This window comes from Astatotilapia calliptera, chromosome 4, assembly GCF_900246225.1.
Source record: "Astatotilapia calliptera chromosome 4, fAstCal1.2, whole genome shotgun sequence".
In the NCBI taxonomy this organism is placed as follows: Eukaryota; Metazoa; Chordata; class Actinopteri; order Cichliformes; family Cichlidae; genus Astatotilapia; species Astatotilapia calliptera.
Window position 1 is genome coordinate 13,049,162 of NC_039305.1, and position 19,981 is coordinate 13,069,142.

The window sequence follows — 19,981 nt, forward strand, 5'->3', positions numbered from 1 at the left end:
ATACCTTAGTAGCGGCCTTTACATCTCCTCCACCCCCACACGCCTGACACTATCTTCATCATTATTAATGTCTGGCTAACGGCTCCCGCAAGCCAGAGGAATTGTGTCAGTTTCTCTGATAAACTAAAGGTCTTGTCCACTTTAAATAACACGCACACACACAGTTACTTGTGGTAACTTCCTAAGGTTGGGGGATCAAGGGAAAGTGCTTTTTCATTTCCTTGCCCTGCTTTTTCACTCCATGGAACCTAGTTAGCAAGAGAGTTTCGTTTATCATGGGTATGATTGGTAATCTGTAACACATCCGCATCACAAAAACAGTGCTTTCTATTAAGGAATCATAATATGTGGGTTTTTTTGGGAGGATGGTTTATCAGAATTTTTGGAATAAATAGACAATTGTTAAATATTAAATTAATAAATATTCTTTTCATCTATAGACTTGCCTCCTGGATACACATACCCTGCTATTGCGATGGACTACAGGAGCGGACCGTCACCTCAGGGTGTTCAGCTGGCTGAGCCAGCTGACCTGGACGCAGTCCAAGTGGAGCCTGCTGAGCATGCTCCCCAGTCTCTGGCCAGCCTAGGGGAGGAGTTAGACTGTCAAGTGGTAGTCAGACCCCTTCCAGAGCCACTCCCACTCAAGGAAGTGGCGCATGAAGAGGAAAACAGAGTGGTTGATGGAGTTCTGGAGCAGAGGGATGAGGTGGAAATAACAGCCGTGACAGAAGCTAACTATGTCCACAGAGAGGAGGAGCAACCAGAGGAGCAGGGACAAACTGCAGGAGAGGTGCTGGTTTGTCCACCTGTTGAGAGTACTGTGTGTGAGGCTCCTTCCTGCCCAGTCTCCATTTCAACAGAAGAACCTGACAGGCAAGACGCTGTCATTACCTTGGAAGAAGAGGAGGATGATGAGATGACGGGTGGGGAGATTCAGGTGGAGTATGCTCAAAAGGTCAGCATGCCTGGAGAGCAAGAGCCAGAGCTGCCCACCATCATCGAGCTTGATCCTGCTTCTCCTGAGTCACAGTCCCCGCCTAATGAGTGCGCAGAGGACAGTGAGCAGAAGCACGACAACAAGATGACCTCTAATGATGCCTCAGTGGATTCTGTGTGTCTTTCCCCGGCCTCAGCTTCTGCCCCTAGCCCAAGCGAGGAATCTTTTGCTGTGGCCCCAAAACCTGTTGTGCCCTGCTACTGGAGTCTGGAGCTGCTGATTGCTGCTGCGTTCTGTACAGATGTGCCTCCATTTCCCTTGTTCTCATATAGTACACCATCAGTTGCCCCATCGCAATGCAACCCACACCAGGGTATCGAGCTTCTGAGTGAACTAGCGGATCTGGAGCTGCAGCAGCAAAAGCGCACTTGTGGAAAAAGCCAGGGTGAGAAACAGTGGCTCCTCCATGACTCTAACACATTCACATTCACACAGCAACACTCACATCAACAGAATGCACTTCTCTCATAGTTTACTCTCCTTTTCCTCTATGTCCATTGAGACAAACTCCCACTCCCCCTCAGGCCTAGCCTCATCGCTCTGTGCTCCCTCCCAGATAGTCCTCTCTTCCTGCCGGTCTCATGAGCCTCTTGTGAATTCTAACACATCCCCAGAGAGGCTGTCTACATGCTTGCTTGCCGTTGCTCTTCTTTGGCATGTTAAAGCCACTTTTATTTCCTAAAAGGCTGTTCTAATGATGCAGGGCCTCAGGAGAGGGAGAAAAAGCAGGAGGACAGGGCTGAACTACTAGTGAAGGGTGTACACCTTCCTCTCTCACTCACGCTCCCTTCGAGCTCTCCTCAGGGAACCGTCTGTGTCTCTCCATCCTGCAGCTGTTTGATACACTCATGCGCGCGCACCCAAACACGCACAACTGCAAATACACAGAGTTAAACTTAAAGGAGAGACACCAGTTTGTTTCATTCTCTCACTAACATAACACTTCATACTGAAAGTTGGTGTGTAATCACAAAAGCAGTCATTGTTTTCAGCACCCTGGAGCATTGCCTGGCTAATTAGACCCCATTGTTTTAAAGTGGCTTTAAAAGCTTCCTTGTTTTTCAAAGTACCATGCGTTTTTGTTTTTTTTTATTCATGCAAAAGGATGTTTTGTGTTTACCACAGCATCCTAATGCATTTAACTGCTCCCAAAAGATGGTTCTTTAAAAAGGGTATCATCTGATTCCAGAGTCAGTGATGTCTTCGATATGCGATATTGTTGACAGCTCAGGCAAGTAGCAAATGTCGATTTAGAGTCACAACTATGGTTAGTAAGACGATTCAGTATATTTTTATTTATTCATGTTAAGATGTAAGACTGTGTTACTCTTACAAACAAAATGTCATTTTCCTTGTGACTAGGCTACAATCTGCTATTCAGCTTGTGGCTCAGACCATTAATGGCAGATAGACTACTCAGTGTCATAAGCAGATAGGCTACATAGGAAAAGCTCAGTCCAGATGGTCTGTGAGATATCAGCATATGGTGAGTCCAAAATAATGTGACCTCTGAAAAGATATGCTGCTGATTTCTCATACTGTCCTAATCTGCTCAAATTTCTGCAGAAAACAAAACAAAAACAAAAAGACCCATCTTTCTCTCTCACTTTGACATGAGTTTCCTTTCACAAATGTTAAGTAAATAAGCTCTGTCCACTGTGGCATCTGAATCGAAAATGTATAGATGCAATATGAACCCTTCCCCCCCCCCCCTTCTGTAAACAGAGGAGGAACTGCTCATGTTTGACCTCCAAAGCCTTGCTACCCTGGCCACGGCCCGTGCGCTGGAGCTGGGCTCCGAGGAAAGCAGCAGCGCGAGTTCTGAGCGACAATTTCCAGCCCGCAGGATCCTCAATTTACGAAGGAAATGCACCTGGACACCTCGCAATGAACCAGTAAGGCTATAAAAGTGTGCCCTTCTTGACGCTTCAAAATGTTCCCAGAATTCTAACGATGTTTCAAACAAATAGTAACTAATGAAGTTGTACTTAAAATGTTCCTTGATTGCTTTTGTTAAATGTTACATAACCACTAATTATGCGTGTTGTTCAGGTGTGCCCAGCCAAAGTTAGCATGGAAACAATGGATGGTCCTGAGCTTGCAATGCGTGTGAAATTGGCTGAGTTACAACGTCGTTATAAAGAGAAGCAGAAGGAGCTTGCCAAACTTCAGAGGAAGCATGATCATCAGTGAGTATGGCGCGGTCCTCCTTTACCTGTGCCGATTCCCAATCGGTCCGTTCCAAAGTAGTAAAAACATAAACGTATTTCATTCACTTATAGTTTCAAAATGGATTTCTTTTAGTGCTTTAGAACCTTCAGAGTTTAGATATAGGTAGCGTCTTAAAGCTCGACCGGCTGCATGTGTGTTTACATCTGCATGTGCCAGCAGGAAGGAAGAAACACCTCGCAGCCCAGCACGGCGAGGACCGGGGCGGCCGAGGAAGCGGAAACCCACCCTCACCACAGGTCCAGTGTCCTCATCCGAGGGCCAAAGAAAAGTCAAGTGAGTATCAGTTAGCCCATCTCCGCTAGCTGGCTGTAGTCCAGTCATGCATGATAAGCCCCTCTGTATCACTGCCATACAGGCGCTGCCTCTCATTGGCATAAGCAGGAAACAGGAGAACCGCTGAACTATTCTAGGAAGTCGAATCAAACCTCTTCTACTCTAATCAACATTGGTGTTATTAATTGCGTAACGGGGCAGTCTGTGTCAGCTGTGTCCTACAGAATACTCATTCAGGGTTAATATATATATAAATAAAAACATTCAACTTTACCGGGCTGAATTGTGCACGTCTGATTCGCAAGGCAATAAGAGTTAAGCAGACTTTTTGAGTCCATGTATATGTTTGTCCGTGTATGTGTTTGAGGAATATGACGAAAGAGGAAAAATTAGCAGAAACGAGCAGGAGAATGTTTTTTTAAATCAACATTGTAAAAATAGGGATGCCTTTCCTGTTTGGAAGTTGTGTTGGAGGGGTTGGTAAAAGGTTTACTCTCAGGCTTCAGTTATCCCCGGCATCTAGGCTCAGAATGCCTTTGGGCACTAAATATTACCTCGCAGCATTCCCTCTCTGTCCATCTTAATCCTTCTTTTCTCACTTCAGTTTCTGGACAACTGTCCACAGCTGCCCCTTTGCAATGTCACTTGCCACTCTTCTTCCACCCGTATCCTCTTGCACCCCCCTCACTAGGGCCCGTGCTGATCAGATGCTAATGCTGAGTGACAATGACACCCAAATATAAGGCCTGGGCCCTCAAGTGAAGTGCAGTGGAGGGAAAGTGGGAGCAGATATGGGGTTACAGTCTCACAGAAGAGTAAAGTGAAGTCTGTCTTTTTGTTGTACTTTAAATTGAATCACAGCCAAGACACTTTATTTTTCTTAAAAGCTCCCAGGGTGTACACCCTTTTGTTTGTGATGTGTGCACAACCCAAAAGAGAATGACGTGATACTTGTGAATGAGAAACAAGCAAGCAGACTGAGGACTGTTTAGCCCCATGTTGCGTTATGTGGCAGGGTTCTATAAAAGCGCTGTCCTGCACCTGCCAGTCATGCCGCTACAAAACGCTGATGCTTTTGTGCTGATGGGGGTTAGTGGGTCAGTGGGTCAGTGGATAGCCCACCCAGCCTTTCAGTATCTTTTTCCCTACTTTGCTTTAACCACCGGGGGTGCGTGTGTGTGGTAGTGTTTGAGTGGGAGATACATTCAGGCCTCGTGATCAAGCCTTCCAACTTGCAAATTTTATGCATCTGTTTAGTTAGAGATGGATGCAGCAGTGTGCTTATGAGCACTGAAGCAGGCATTGTTTGTTTCTGTGCACGCTTATGTTATTCCTGTGGGTAGAGCATTGGGGTCCTTTGTGGTGTCGCTTTGATTTGGGGTTGGACGGGGTTGTATGCTAGAGAGAACTCCTGCTTGCCAGCAAACCCTGATAATCAATTCTGTTTAATTAGTCACTGTACACTCAGCTCCACCAGCCCCCTCCACCATAAATGGGAGGGACTCTGTCACATTGTGTTTGTCAGCAGCGGAAAGCAAGCCGTGGTGGGATCTGCCTCACGGGGACAACTCACACTCCACTGGCACCTCTGTCACTCTCCTGTCAGTCAGTGGGCAGAGAGTCCCACTGCCTGACAATTGCTTTCATTCTTCTTGAGTCTTGCAGGTGCATGCTGGAATTATGAGATTTACACACAATCAGCACCTTCATGAGCACTGTGAATTCGCATGCTGCTGATAAATGACATCAAAACAAACATGCAAAAAAAAAACAGCACATGGTTCTTTACTTTAAAAACAGTTTCTGCACCAATATGGAAGCAGAACAAATGCGCAGTATTTTACTTATCTACGTCAGATTTAGTCATTGGAATGGAATGGTTTCCGAGGTTGTATGCATGCTAGGAGAGAGGAAGTTAATCTTTTGTTTGAGCATGGTCTGGCTCATTTCGGTGTGGTCTACGGGCAGTCTTCCAGGGGGAAATTCAAGGGCATTTGGAGTGGTTGGCCTGTGATGCTGCTCAGCATAGGGGAAAGTGTGTGCCACAGTGATATGAAAAAGCAACCAGAGAGGCATGATACTCACTGAATACAATATGACCACATTCAAATTCCAGTGCCTTCTAACCATTCACGGTATCCTTCAAAGCTGTGCAGTAGTGCTTTACAGGGGACAAACATTCTCCCTAGAAGAAGCACCAAATTGCCCTCAAACAATCCCAGTTTTCTTGTTAGAGATTAATTTTCAAGTGGGTGTCTCAGACACTGGACTCTTCTTGTCCTTTTTGTCATTCGGCTCACTTGACAGAAAAGGGAAAGTTACCAGATCCCAGAGAGAGGTGACTCAACTCCCTTCTTTTTTTCCCCTTGCAGATCGATGGGGGCAGGGCTTGGTTTGCCTGACGACCTGGGAGGGGGCGGAGAAAGCCAGCGAAGGAAGAAGAGGCTGTCCAGTCGAGGCTTTGAGCGACTCAGCAGCACACAGGTCAGGGTCCCCTTGTCCTACTCCCTTCTGTCCCACACATAGCCAGAAATAAAAGAAGCCGCTCTTTGTTTCGTTGCATTTGATATATCCCTTTGTTGCATCCCATTTCTAATTAGGCGCTACCCTCAGGAGTTCATCCTGATCCTCTGCTCTCCATATAAATGTCTGTCTTGTTAGAGCTTCTCCAATTGCTTTTTTAATTCTCTATTCTTGAGAAAACAAGGGCTCTCTTCACAATGTCAGAGGAGATGATGATGTCATGATGATGTCATTGTGATGCTTTTGTGGCTTCTGTAAGGAGTGTAACTGGTTTTCACCAGTCTCATCTGTCTTTCTGTTGCAGCAGGTAAAAGCACAGAGCTGCAGAAAAAGCAGTCTTCACAGCATGCTCAACTCCAAGCTGGCTGGAGATGTGGTTCAGCTCAAGCAAAAGGCCCAGGTTAAAAAGAATCTCTCAGGGACAGGCTCGAGGGACAAGGAAATTTCACTCTGCAGCTCCAACCTTAAGCATGGACACAGAAGCCAGGGCACAAGCAAAGCAGACTCCAGGCGAGAGTCTGGGGGACAAAGCGATACAGGTAGATAGTGGCAATCATTGCACTGATTGTGCTTGTTCCTCCTGTTTTTAGTTTTACTGTGCAGAGTATTGTTGTTTTTTCCCCCCATCAGCAGTTACCCTTAGAGTTAAGCAGTGATTTATTTCTTAAACTTTTTCAGCAGCCAGTGGGGACAGTGTCCACCAAGAGAGCTGGACCGGACTGGTGCGTTGTGGACGTAAAAAGGGATCGACCACCCTGAGCCAGCACAGAACAAAGGTTCACCGTGGCCAAAGGCACGAAGCAATGGAGGAGGAAGAAAGCTCGCCTGCAGAGAGCGACTCCTCTGATCAAGGTGGGACAGTAAATACTGAGCCTGGAGACGTAGTTAAGTCAAGTTAATGATTAAGGAGACAAACACTCTACTTTTAAGATTAGGATTAAAACTTTCTGCTTTGATGAAGCTGATAGTTAGGGTTGAATCGGGTGACCCTGAAACATCCCTAAAACATAGGCTGCAGTAGACCCAGGTTGCTGGGCACACTGAGCATTTCTTCTTCACTCATCTCTTTTTGCTCTCTCTGTGTTTATACACCACTGCTATATTTAATCATTCATAATTATTCAACTCTGGCTCTTTCTCCCATAGTGTGTCTTTTGTCCTGTCTTTCTCTCACTGCTCGCTTCTCTTTGCCGTCACCCCCCAACCGGTTGCGGTGGATGGCTTCCCCTCCCTTAGGGTGGTTCTGCTAGAGAGTTCTTCCTGTTAAAAGGGAGCTTTTCCTTCCTACCGTCACCAAGTGCTTGCTCATGATTGTTGGGGTTTCTGTCTAATATCACAGGGTCTTTATCTACAATATAAAATGCCTTAAGGCACCGCCAATTGTGAATTTTTGCTATATAGATAAAATTGAATACCAAAATTGAAAGTTACCTTTAGATATCTAAATAGCTAGCTATGAAAATATGACAGGGGTTTTTTGAAACATTTCTACAAATTTCTACAAATAAAATAAAAATGCATATCTGACAAGTACAGCTAATGTACTGAGTCAGTCTATGATCCAAAAGCTCCTTTAAATCTATATTGCCTTTTGCTAATTTCTAAAAAAAAAAAAATTGAAAACCAATCCATTTTGATGGGCGAGTGAAGAAAGATTGGGATGTATGTCTTGGCAGAGATGTGCATTTACATTCAACAGCTCAGTGGTCAGCTCTGTTGGCTGGTCTGGGCTGGACACAGACACACAACTATAGACACCTGGCTGTGAGAGTTTTGCACACCCCTGGAGACCCGCATACCAGGTCAAAGAGCCGCTGCAAAGAAAAAAAACTGCAGTGACAAACATAAAAACTCCCTCATACTCTCCCTAGCACACACATTCTCAGTAGCATGTGGGTTCACACCAGGAAATACCACTGAAGCAAAGCAGTTCATATATCTTTCCTATGAACCGTTAAACTATTTACTTTAATGCTAATGAAGTGTCTGTGGATTGATTGGGAGTGAGTTAAAGAACTTTACTGGTTGGTAATGACGTGGGGAGATGGATTGGATAAGCTAAGTTTTTTTTTCATGCCTTTACTGAATATATGTTTTATTGTTTCCTAAATCTGCTAGAAGATGAAGAAGAGGAAGGCAGTTGTGATACTGATGAAGTTCAAGATTACAAAGTCCAACCCTCTAGAGATGTCACTTTAAGCTCCTCCATGATTGGGCCTAGTCCATCGTCTGTTGTAAAACTGGAAGCCAACCAGAAAGCCTGGAACAAAAAACAAAGGCAGGAGCTTTATGGTAAGACTGCCCTTTGAAAATAATTGATAATTCAAGAAGCATCTGTTTTACATTTGTCCTCCTTTGTATTGTTAGCTCAGTCTAAATGTCCTTCTGTAATCAAACCATACAGGATCCCAGAGTCTGTCTGGTGCAGAGGGGGAAGTCAAAATCAGGAAGAAGTCCAACTCTAGGATGGGCATGACCACAGCAGTTAAAAATCACCAAGACCACCAAGATCGGCAGCCTGAAGTAGCAAGAAAAACATGTGGGCCCAGGTCTAAGGAACCTCGGTGGGGCAGTCTTGGGACCAGAGGCAACCGCTACAGGAGGAGCATGGGACTAGCTACCTTTCCCACCACAAGTGAGAGGCTGAAGCGGGCAACCCGCAAGAGCACCATGTTGAGAGGAGCAATTAACAAGGTAAAAAAAAAATTTTCCAATCGAAATTTTGATCAACCAATTTTATTAAACCACATATACTGAAGATATGACACAACAAAACTGAAGTACAAACTTTGCATATGGTATATCTTCATGTGCCCTTGCTGTGGCAATAATTCCTCTTCTCTCACTTTACCAGAGGAGAAGTTGCTGGCCAATTGGGGGCTCATCTTTGCAGGGCGAAGATGGAAGCAGGGGACAAAGGAGCAAAGACCAACAGGTACCAGCAGGCGAACAGCAAACAAACACTAGCTTTCAATTCTGGTCATATCTTAGGCTACGTTCACACTGCAGGTTTTAATGCTCAATTCCGATTTTTTGATCAAATCCGATTTTTTTTGTCTGCTTGTTCACACTACAAATAAAATGTGGAGCGGTGCTTCAAAGGATAGTTGCAGATTTCTGTCAGAATCTGCAGATATTTCAGTACAAATAAAATGTTCACGTTTCTCCAACATTGTCTTCCCAACAGTTTCACTGACATCTACACTGGATGGCCAGGAAGCGTTCGCGATGTCTTCTCCGGCGCTGATAATTGGCGTCTGTCTTGTGTCAGTGACGTAAAAGACGGATTTAATGCGACATGACCGTTCAAACAGCAGTCGCTTTCTAAAACATCGGATATGTATCGGATTCAGTACCACATACGAAAGTGACCCGGATCGGATTTGAAGATATCGAATTTGTGCCGTTCACACTGTCATACCATGATGGGTCACATAGGGTCAAAAAAATGGGATTAGATGCACTTTTGCCTGCAGTGTGAACGTAGCCTTACTTTCCAACACATTATTGTGGAACTACTATACGCATTCAGCATGTTTTGCATAGCTCAGCCTCCTGCTGATTAAACTCTGCGGAGAAGACTATGTGTTATGAGGGAGGGAAAAAACAAGTAAAATGAGTGCAGATAGGTAATGGTACAGGTTTTGTCCCCTGTGGTTAACTGCTAGTTTGAAAAGCATTATAAACAATATCTTATCACACTATCTCCACATTTATTATTTATTCATCTTCACAGTCATTTATGCTTCCTTTCATCCCTTCTGATATGTTCTGTATAGCCAAAGGGACGAGCAGTGAGTCGTTTGTTGGAGAGCTTCGCCGCTGATGAGGGTTTTCAGATGGATGGTAGCAGCTTCTCAGAGGAAGAGGAGCACAGCAGCCATTCGCGCAAAAACCCTGAAGGTCTGAGATAAAATTTTATATCTTTTTTTTTAATAGTGTTTTAAGTAGCAGATAGAATGGTTACTTTCACCATTACAAATTTTAACCAGGATACATTGTTTGCTCTTTCTTATGCAGTTCCAAACTGTGTCCTGACCAAAGAGCTGTTAACCGATGGCCTGAAGGTGCTGATTTCCAAGGAGGATGAGCTTCTATATGCTGCCAGGGTCCACACTCTGGAGCTACCAGACATGTAAGTGAACTGGGTTTTTTTTTTTAAATATACACAACACTTTTTTTAATGTTAGTCTTAATTTAACTCAAGGATGTTAGCTTTCAAATTATATCCTAAAAACTTTAGTCTGACCTTTTGGTCAATGTTAACCTGAAGTAAACTTTGTCAAAGTGGCATTTCTAAGCAGAAGCTGAGGTATGGCAAAAAAGGGCGTCTACAGAAGGTTATTATAGCTGTCAGAGCCATGTTGATAATAAAAAGGATTTTTGCATGCTCGTCATAGAAGTTATCAATAATTTCATGCTTCTTACTTAACAAACGTCACATTATTCCATACTAGGCTCTGAGTATCAATACAGCTCCTCTGGTGCAGGCAGCAAAGAGATGCTATAACAACAGTAGAGTGGGAGTAACACATGACATGGGAGCCAGGCAAGCATAATACAAGCATCTGAAAATAGCTTCATCTTATTTCTCTCTGCTGTGCCTCCCTCTAGCTTTAGTGTTGTTATTGACGGTGAAAGAGGAAACCGCCCAAGAATCTATTCATTGGAGCAACTGCTACAAGAAGCTGTAAGTTCACCTTGTTGCACCTAAACACTCTTTGTTAAAAGAAAGCCATGTCTCATCTTTGGCCACGACAATATATTCTTTCTTTGCACTTTTTTCCACATTGCCTTCCAGCTTTTCTTTAGCCTCTTTTAGTCATTTCGCTTTCTCTCTTTCAACTTCCCTTGTTTCCTCTCAGGGGTCATTGAGAGCATCTAAACTTAAGTGAATATGAACAGATGGGCAGGATCTTTAGGTTTATGTGTGTGAGTATCTTTGAATGTCTGTTAAACTAAGCTCTTTGTGTGGGCTGAATAATCCCACCAAAACCAGGATCCATTCACGGTTTGGAGATTAAATAGGACATGATGCGTACATTACGTCCCCTTTACTGCCAAAATAAGAGCTGTTTAAAGGCTGAAATTAACAAATACACTATATGTGTATGAAGACCTGTTGTGAAGCAAATGTTGGGTTACAGAGCTATTGTAATATTGCCATTTCATTTATTTAACCGCTTCAATACCTTGGCTGGTTCTTTACCTTCTCTGTATTCACAATAGCTTCATACTGTTTACTATAGTGGGACAGATTTGTTCATGCAGGTCTCTTTGCACTAATAACAACTGGGTCACTCAAAGCAGAGCTGTCGTACCCACATCTCCTGAAACTGACTTCATTATTGCCAAACAGGGCACAGGACATTATGCTTGCTCAAAAGGAATATTCCTAAGACGAGGAGAGCTGAAAAGTAGAGCAGAGTTTAACTGGCACGATTGTGGTTTGCAGCTGTTAAGAGGCCATTGTAACTTTGCAGTGACTTCATCCTAAATGCTGTTGTGCTCATAGCTCACTTAAAATTCTTTTAGAAATTAAACGATAAAGTTGTGGGTGTTTTTTAAACTTTGCATGTAACCAAAACTTCCTCATGGTTATGGATACATGCAGCATGCAAACATTTTCAAACACATTCACATTTTAAATGACATAATGCTTTTTATAAAGCTGTTCTAGGTGAATGGATGCAAGAAAAGAGGGTAATTTTAACTCATTGCTATGTGGTTGCTAGGCAACGTGATGACATTATTGTATATAATGTATCATTCAGCTATTGCGGATATAAATGAGATGTTGCTGTTGTGAAATTAAAACGATAAAGATGCTTTCAAAAGGTCTTATAGGTCATTTTCACTTGCTGCTAGCTGGTTGCTAGGCAACATGATGTCATCATAATATCTAGTATAAATAAGAGTCTTCACTCGTGAGCCAAGTTTGGCTGGTGTAACTCTGATTGTGTAGAAGGAGTTGGAGGACAAAGAAACGAACGCAGAGAGATTGTGTGTATTATATTTGGTGTATTTCATGAATTTTTTCTGAAAAACTTTTTCATATTTAGTTATTACGTTTTTTTTAACGATAAACCACTTTTAAATGTTTCTAAATGTACTATAGAAATAAAATGTACTTACTAGCTTTAGTAAGATGACTTTATATATTTATTTACATTATTTATTCATTCATTTTTTTATCTTTTAAAGTTCAAACTTCACACCAAAATCACTGATTTTATACTTAGATTGTTTAGGGTGAGTGGTGTAGGTGACCAGTTTTTTTTATACATATATATGTATCTGCATTCTCTTTAATATAATGGAACTACAACATAAATTGCCTTGTGGCTCTTAATAAACAAAACTAAATACATAAATACATTCATTATAAAATGAAAAAAAAAACCCAAACAGTAGCTATATCTATCTAGAAATCATGACCTAAAATGCTCACAAACAGGTCTCTGATTTTTTTTTATGTCTATGTCAGCCAAACAAGGTGTCCAGCTAACCCACACTGCTGTTCCTTTCATTCATAATTATATATCACATGTTCATATGGTCTCAAAGACAATAATAAAAATAAATCTTACTTTTTAAGTATTCTTTGTATAGTGTAACGCCCTTGCTTTTTTATTCAGGTACAAATGCAGACATAGTCATACAAGAACACAATGTTATTTCAATTATCCTCAAGATGATCTTGCATGCCCATTAGTACACGTTAGCCTACTCTCTACCTTAACACTTACCTCCTCTCATCAATGTCAACTTGTTAATGTGATCAGTTTAGCTTTTTCGTTTCCTTCTTTAACTTTCTTCTCTATTTCCCGCTCATAGTGTCATTTTCTAACTTTCCTGGCAGTTTTATACCAAGTAGTTCTGGCAAAACTGCTCTTATCTAAACACTCATCACATAGCAGCTGGTTCTAATTGTGCCATACTTCCACTTTGGTGTCTTTAGATTAGTCCAAGAGCCATTCATTTGACTCTGACAGCAGTACCCTGATACACCCCCCCCCCCCCCCCCCAACCCCTGACACGCATACACACACAAGCACAAGCACACACACGTTCACATCTACACCTCATCAGTCAAAGGGTCCCTTGCCATAGCAACAGTAAATGAAAGCAACCTGAAAGAGCCCCCAGTGAGTGGCGGATGCTGGGGCTGCCTGCATTGTTGGAGGGAGGATCTGGCAACCTGCAATCACAAACCCTCTATTCAGGCCCTCTTTAGTATTACTCAGCAAGTCAGGATTTACTGCATCATGGCTTCCGTTCTTTTCAGCCCTGACTGGCACATTGGCATGAGATAAGTGCCGCTTGGAAACGTGGCACAGTGGCTGCCCAAGCACAATGCTCCATTGCTCTCACACTGTTTGTATGTGTGTGTCAGTGTGTGTATGCAAGCATGTCTGTGTGTGCATTGTGTGGAACCTGTAATGAATCTTAATTATGTTTTGGTCTGACTCCAGGTCCTGGATATACGTCCAGAGTCGGAGGCTATGCTCGCTGAAGGAACCAGAGTGTGCGCTTATTGGAGTGAGCGCTCCCGCTGCTTATACCCAGGCTATGTTCGCCGAGGTGAGGCATCAGTTACAAAGAAAACTGTATATGCATATCGTCCGCTTTTATCACAGCTGATAGAGTGAATTTTTACCACTTGCAGGTGGTTCATCTGATGAGAGGAAGCAAGGCGGGGTGATGGTAGAGTTTGATGATGGGGATCGAGGGAAGATTTCACTCCCCAACATCCGCCTCCTGCCTCCAGGATACCAAATTCACTGTGGGTGCCTCCTCTTGGAGTAACATGGAATTAGACCCTTTTTTGTTGGGGTGTGTGGCATACTGTGTTAACTAAATGCTGATAATGTTCTACTTTAGGTGGAGAGCCATCTCCTTCCCTATTGGTTCCCAGTGGTTCAGCAGCCAAGAGAACCTCCAGTCTGGAGCAGGCACCAATCAGTGAGAGACCTTCAGACAGACTGAGCACTATTAACACTGTAAACACCACCCAGAGTCTGACCGTTATTAAAAGAAGACCAGGTGAGAGTTAACCCCTGAAACCATGTTTACCTCCAGTGTTACATGAGCTGTTAGGAGTTTTATAAATGATTTAGATCATTTTATTACAGATTGAAAGACTTTTATAATCATCTAAACAAAGGTACAACAAACAAAATGATAATTAACAGTTCAAAATAATATAATCATTTTAGACAATCATCATTATGGAAAAGCTAAAAGTAAATTTTAGATAACCTATAGTATTAGCTATACTAAAATAAAGAAGATCCAAAATTTTCATTTTGATATTTAATTTGTGCTATAATTTCAAAACGTATTGATTCATATGCACAAAGAAAACAAAAAAAGAACAATTTTTTTAAATTTATCTGTATTTTATATGAATTTATAAGTTGACGATTTGAGAAAGAATTACTGTAGTTTTAGTAACACTGCAAATAGATACATACTCAGGCTAAAGATCGAAAAGTTGCCAGCAACACAAAGTTTCACCCACTGACCGGTCGCACCCCTAGGCGTGAGTGGCCCATGCTGAGGTTTTTCCATCGTAGCCAAAAGGTTTGCTGGACGAGGATTTGGGCAAAACAGTGCACCGTTTATTTGCAGTTTATTATCAGAAACTGTTCAATAAACAACATTTTCTTCCGACATAGTTTTAAGAAATATTTGCAGACAGTGAAGTTAACATAACAAATATTGGATGTTGGAGGTTCTTCACTGCGTCATTGTTTGGCTATATTTCTGCACAGCTGGGATTCTTAGTCTGCGTCTTCGCTCTGCTTTTGTCGTGTTCCATTGCATGTCTATATTTATCCATCAGTCATGACGACAGCCTGCATATCAAAATGTGTGCAAACAATATGTGCTGCTAGGCAACCAGGCATGCTTCGATTCTATGGAGGTCAAAATGGCCTCTTTGGCGATTCTAGGTATAATTATTTTTTCTTTTTTGTCTCTCATCAAACCCCAGAATTCACTATGTAATAATGAAATTTATTTTAGGAAAAGTCATGAAATAAGAGATAATGGGGTTTTATTTTAAGCGAGGAGTCTAAATGAACCCTTTGGCAATTCTAATGTTAAAGATGAAGACATGTCTTATCTCATAACAAAACATTGTTGATTTTAACAAGAAATTTAGGAGTTCTTGACAATAATTCAATAAATAGACTGCAATGCAATCTAATACAACAGCCTTGACAAAAATACTTTGTAAAGTGTTTATTTTTCAGCTTTGGTTCGCTGTTAGAACAGCTTATTGTTGTGTTTATATTTAGTTATTTTCAGTATCATTCTAGACATATTTTATTGAAAGGTGTTTCCACTGTATGAAAGGTATATCTAATATATATACACGGGTGTGTACAAATACACACCCGTGTTTGCTCATTTGTGATTTATTGTTAAAGCATATTATGTTTTTTTCATTCTAGGGAGACCAAAGGGTTCTGGGAAAAAACAAAAGCAGCAGCAAATTGAGAATGCCAATAAAAATCCTTCGCCTTTCCTGGGCTGGAGCTCATTGACCAACACCAGAAAGAGGACGTCTGATAATCTCTTTCAGTTCAACGGTGCACCCAAGAGGACCTTGAAAGGAAAGGAGGATGACCTGTTCTCTATGACTCATTCCCAGTCACAGGCTTCCGTCCCAACCAAAGGCCTTTTCAGCAGCAGCTCGTTTGAGGTGGATTCCTTTAGAAGCATTGCAAATGGTTACTCTTCCTTCTGTACCCAGTCTACAGGACCAGGTTCGGCTTTATCTTTGGGTTCCAGAAGTGGGCTGTATGGTGAAAAGCGCAAACAAGATGAACAGGTTATGCCAAGGAGCAAAAGGTCTGGACAAGAGTTCCTCATCAAGTTGGATCATGAAGGAGTGACATCCCCCAAGACAAAGAACAGCAAGGCTCTGCTGCTGCGAGGGGCATCTTCCAGTGTAAGTGGCTTACCCAGGACAGAAGCATACTCTCATCCAGTCCTGCTGGTAAAGGATAACAAGAAGGGAGCCTCCAGAGTAGAACTTCTTCTAAAAGGGACCACACCTCAAAGAAAGCCCTCTACTTCTATGCGTCTCGGGGAATATGGTGACTTGGGCTTCAGCTCTCACAGAGACTGTCACAGCTCCTACTCTGATCTGGATGATGAAGAGGAAGAAGAAGAGGAAGAGAGGAGGGCTGCACTGGCTGCAGCCTCAGGAGGACTAAGGACTGCTGGTCGCTTCCTTTCTCGTCTCTCGGTCTCCTCCTCTTCTTCAGGTTCTTCAAGCTCCTCCTCTTCAGGCTCTCTTTCAAGTTCCAGCCTCTGTTCCTCTGAAAATGATTCCTCGTACAGCTCAGAGGATGAGGATAGTTCAACACTGATGCTGCAGAGTTGTCTTTCCTCCCATCGGGGGCTCCTACAACCATCAGAACCCTCTACATCTTCAAGGCCTCGCCAGCATGCCTTTGTGGCCAAAGCTATGGCTGTTTCCAGTGCCAAAGGTGCCACCCTTAACCAGGTCTCTCACAGCAAGTCCTTGAAGAGGAAAGAATGTGCAGGCTCCCTATCTAAACCAACTAAGGATTTTGTCAAGAAACCTAGGATGCTTCCAGATGAGGCTACATTTATTCCAAGGCCCAAGATGTCCGCATTCCTTTCAGGAAGACAAATGTGGAGGTGGTCAGGAAGCCCTACACAGGTGAGAATAGGCTATCAATCGGTTTAGGTTTTCTCTTGCAATATTAGCTCAAATAGTTTACAATACGTGCCCCTTGAGGTCAACAAACATCAGTAATAATCGTCATTATCAAAGAGGATTGGTCAAAGTGTCTGGTTTTTCACAGAGGCGAGGACTTAAGGGCAAGGCCAAGAAGCTTTTCTATAAGGCCATTGTGCGAGGCAGAGAAACGGTGAAAGTGGGAGATTGTGCTGTGTTCCTCTCAGCTGGACGACCTAACCTCCCATATGTGGGTCAAATTGAGAACTTCTGGGAATCATGGACTTCTAGAATGGTAGTCAAAGTCAAATGGTTCTACCACCCTGAAGAGACAAAGCTAGGGAAAAGGCATCGAGATGGCAAGGTAAGCTGGGTTGTTATACGGGATACAGTGCAGACAAATATGCAAAAAAAATGAAGAAGCAGGCAAATACATTTCATAACACTGTTTTCGTAGCTATATTTGTAACGTTTTGCTTTGTGAATATCCTGTAACTAATCCCTTGTTTCTGTCCAGCATGCCCTTTATCAGTCGTGCCACGAGGATGAGAATGATGTCCAGACAATCTCTCACAAGTGCCAGGTGGTGAGCAGAGAGGAGTATGAGTGTCTGACTCGCAATCAGAAGCCGAACAGTACCTCTCCAGATCTGTACTACCTGGCTGGGACGTACGATCCGACCACTGGTCAGTTGGTCACTGCTGAAGGCGTTTCCATCATGTGCTGATCCACTAAGGGGACACACTACTGAAGAACTTCTTCGGAGGAAGAATATAACGTCATGATTTCTCCTATTCAACCATTCAGTCCGGCAGAATGGCTAATGTTATTTGGGTTTGCCTCCAGGACCCACAGACAAGATGTCAGCACCAAAACTGGACTGACTGACATTACACACTGGAGTCTGTTGGTGTCTAACATTTGTGAGGCCGTGAGCATAGCTGGTTGATCCAGTCATTAAGAATAGCAGAAAGTCTGTGTCTTTCTGAGCAGAGCAAAATTCAATAAGTGACATTTCAACCATCTAACTAATCTCTTTTAAAAAGGTCCTTTGACAGCTTCACAACTCCTTTTTAAAAACTCACGCTTCCAGCTCCTATCAAAAGGAGAGCTGAAATTGTAGTTGACTGTAAAAAATAACATTAGGCTCAAGAGTCAATGTGGACCAATTCTTTAAAAGGTAGCCTTAGGGAATGGAAACAAAAGTGAGGCACGGGGCTCGACCCAAGCCTCTTCATTCCAGGGAAGTTGAAAACATGTAAAGGATGTAAAGTTGATGTCTGTAAATATTTTTAAATGTTCCTAATGAAGCCATACACTTCAGTACCTCTCACCTGTCTTAACTGTTCAGGTGTATATTGTATAGTTCAATTATTGTATTGTTGTCTGTTGTCTATATGTACATAAAAGCTATTTTATATAGGAGTTTATTATGTATATATGAAATGTATCTTTCCATGTTTGCAATTGATTTATTTTTATATATGTGTAGAATACATTACATTGTGTGTGCTTTTTCTTTTTTCGTTTGCTGCAGGAAGTTAAGGTTGAAGATGTTAGTGTTGCACTGCATATGCCCTGCTGAGAGAGACTGAGACAGAGCACAGACAAAGACAGAAGGATTTAGTCTACAACAGGACAAGACTCCCTTTCTAAGAGAAAGGTGTCATTCTGTTTAAAAAGAAAAAAAACCCCACATAGGTCAAGTGGCTTTTTGCGTAGTTGTCTGTTCCTTCACATTTTCGTTTGGCTATTTTTTATTTATTTACCTCTCTGATGGTCATCATCACAAAGTCAGATCAGACTTAACCGCAGCCACGGGTCGAAAGTGATTTAAGATGTGATACGAGCGTACCGTTACAGCGCGACGTTTGTGTGCGATGAGTGTCCCGACAATATAATCGTGTCCACACAAATCAATGTTACACAATACTGGATCTTCTAATGAAAATGTGTTAAATGTGCAATGCACTCATCAGTGCATAGTTTAGCATAATATGGCCTACAAAATACCAAAGTGTCTTTAATATCTTAATTTCCTTTATTTAAAAAACAAGCACCTGTACTGAACACAGAAATCACTGGTAACTTATAAAATAATTGTCCTCCACTATGTGCAAATTTACTGGCTTTGCATTGTGACAATGGTTTCTTGCACACGTACCTGCAGTTTTGGTTAGTACATAAATATGTACCAAAATGCCACCTGGAGGTGTGACTGTGAAGGTCAAGGTACTGATAAGGAAAGAAGATGAGTACTGACAATTTGTTGAAATGAGTCCATTTTTAGTTTCATTAGCCGTCTGTGTCTATTTTGTACAGAACACATACATCCTTGATGCTAACTGTGAAGGACAATCAGATTCACAAAGCAATGGACATAGAGCAGGTTTACTCGATCTGGAAATTACTTATGTTATTTAATTTGTGCCAAGTACATTTTCTCTATTTTTGTCTTGTTTGATATGCAATCCTGAGTATTTTTTTGCTCACAAAGTTTTATTTTGTTTGCCAACATTTTATTTATTGTCAATGTTGCTGTTCATGCCAAGAGCGCTTTATGAGAATGTGACATTGTTTTTTTTTCTTGGTGTGATGTCGCATTTGCATTTCTTAAATAAAACTGGTCTTATAGAGGCCATTTAGTGAAAAAAAAGATTAAAAAATAAAGCAACACTGGATTCTTCTCATCCAAAAACCTCTGTGATTTAATTCTGTTATTTTGACTGTTTCCCACTCATCTTACTGTTCATTTCCTATTACCAAACATTATATCATTATATGGACAAAAGCATTGCCCACACCTCTTAATCTTTAAATTTCACTGTTTTCAATCAAGCAAAAAAAAAAAAAAAAAAAGTCAAGCAACTGGCCACACAGTCTGCTTTTATCTGTAATAGGATGCCACTGTTGTAACAGGTCAGTTTGTGAAATTTCTTGCCCCTAGATATTTCCAAATCTCTGATTGCATTAACATCAGCACGAAAACTGTGCTCCCAGAGCTTCGGGGCATGAGCTCCCATGGCTGAGCGGCTCCTGTGGGTGTAATGTGTCGGTGGCCCAGTACTTTTGTCCATATAGAGTATGTTTAACCCTGTTCTTTTTTTAATATACAGTATATTAGTTAATTTTGTGAAGCAAAAATAAACACTTATTTTATTTCATTTAAGCAGAAAGTTAGAAAACTGCACTCTCTATGCGTGCACACTATACATCTGTGATTCTTTAACAAA

The 19,981-nt window shown here is 42.0% G+C and overlaps 1 protein-coding gene across 10 annotated transcripts in view; it reads left to right on the forward strand.

The window, feature by feature from the left end:
• bahcc1a (BAH domain and coiled-coil containing 1a) overlaps positions 1-19,438 on the forward strand; it is a 61,811-nt gene extending 42,373 nt beyond the window's left edge. For 4 of the 10 annotated variants that reach the window (XM_026164859.1, XM_026164864.1, XM_026164868.1 and 1 more), the window contains 19 exons: positions 441-1,385; positions 2,726-2,895; positions 3,053-3,189; positions 3,389-3,505; positions 5,878-5,989; positions 6,333-6,567; positions 6,707-6,880; positions 8,147-8,320; positions 8,433-8,722; positions 8,883-8,963; positions 9,808-9,931; positions 10,049-10,163; positions 10,643-10,718; positions 13,504-13,612; positions 13,698-13,814; positions 13,913-14,074; positions 15,490-16,730; positions 16,876-17,112; positions 17,266-19,438. In XM_026164859.1, coding sequence (XP_026020644.1) covers positions 441-1,385; positions 2,726-2,895; positions 3,053-3,189; positions 3,389-3,505; positions 5,878-5,989; positions 6,333-6,567; positions 6,707-6,880; positions 8,147-8,320; positions 8,433-8,722; positions 8,883-8,963; positions 9,808-9,931; positions 10,049-10,163; positions 10,643-10,718; positions 13,504-13,612; positions 13,698-13,814; positions 13,913-14,074; positions 15,490-16,730; positions 16,876-17,112; positions 17,266-17,475 — 4,826 coding nt within the window. In that variant the 3' untranslated portion in view covers positions 17,476-19,438. The remainder of the gene's footprint in view (positions 1-440; positions 1,386-2,725; positions 2,896-3,052; positions 3,190-3,388; positions 3,506-5,877; positions 5,990-6,332; positions 6,568-6,706; positions 6,881-8,146; positions 8,321-8,432; positions 8,723-8,882; positions 8,964-9,807; positions 9,932-10,048; positions 10,164-10,642; positions 10,719-13,503; positions 13,613-13,697; positions 13,815-13,912; positions 14,075-15,489; positions 16,731-16,875; positions 17,113-17,265) is intronic. The other 6 variants (XM_026164860.1, XM_026164866.1, XM_026164862.1 and 3 more) reach the window with 5 other exon arrangements.
• The last annotated feature ends 543 nt before the right edge of the window (positions 19,439-19,981 follow it).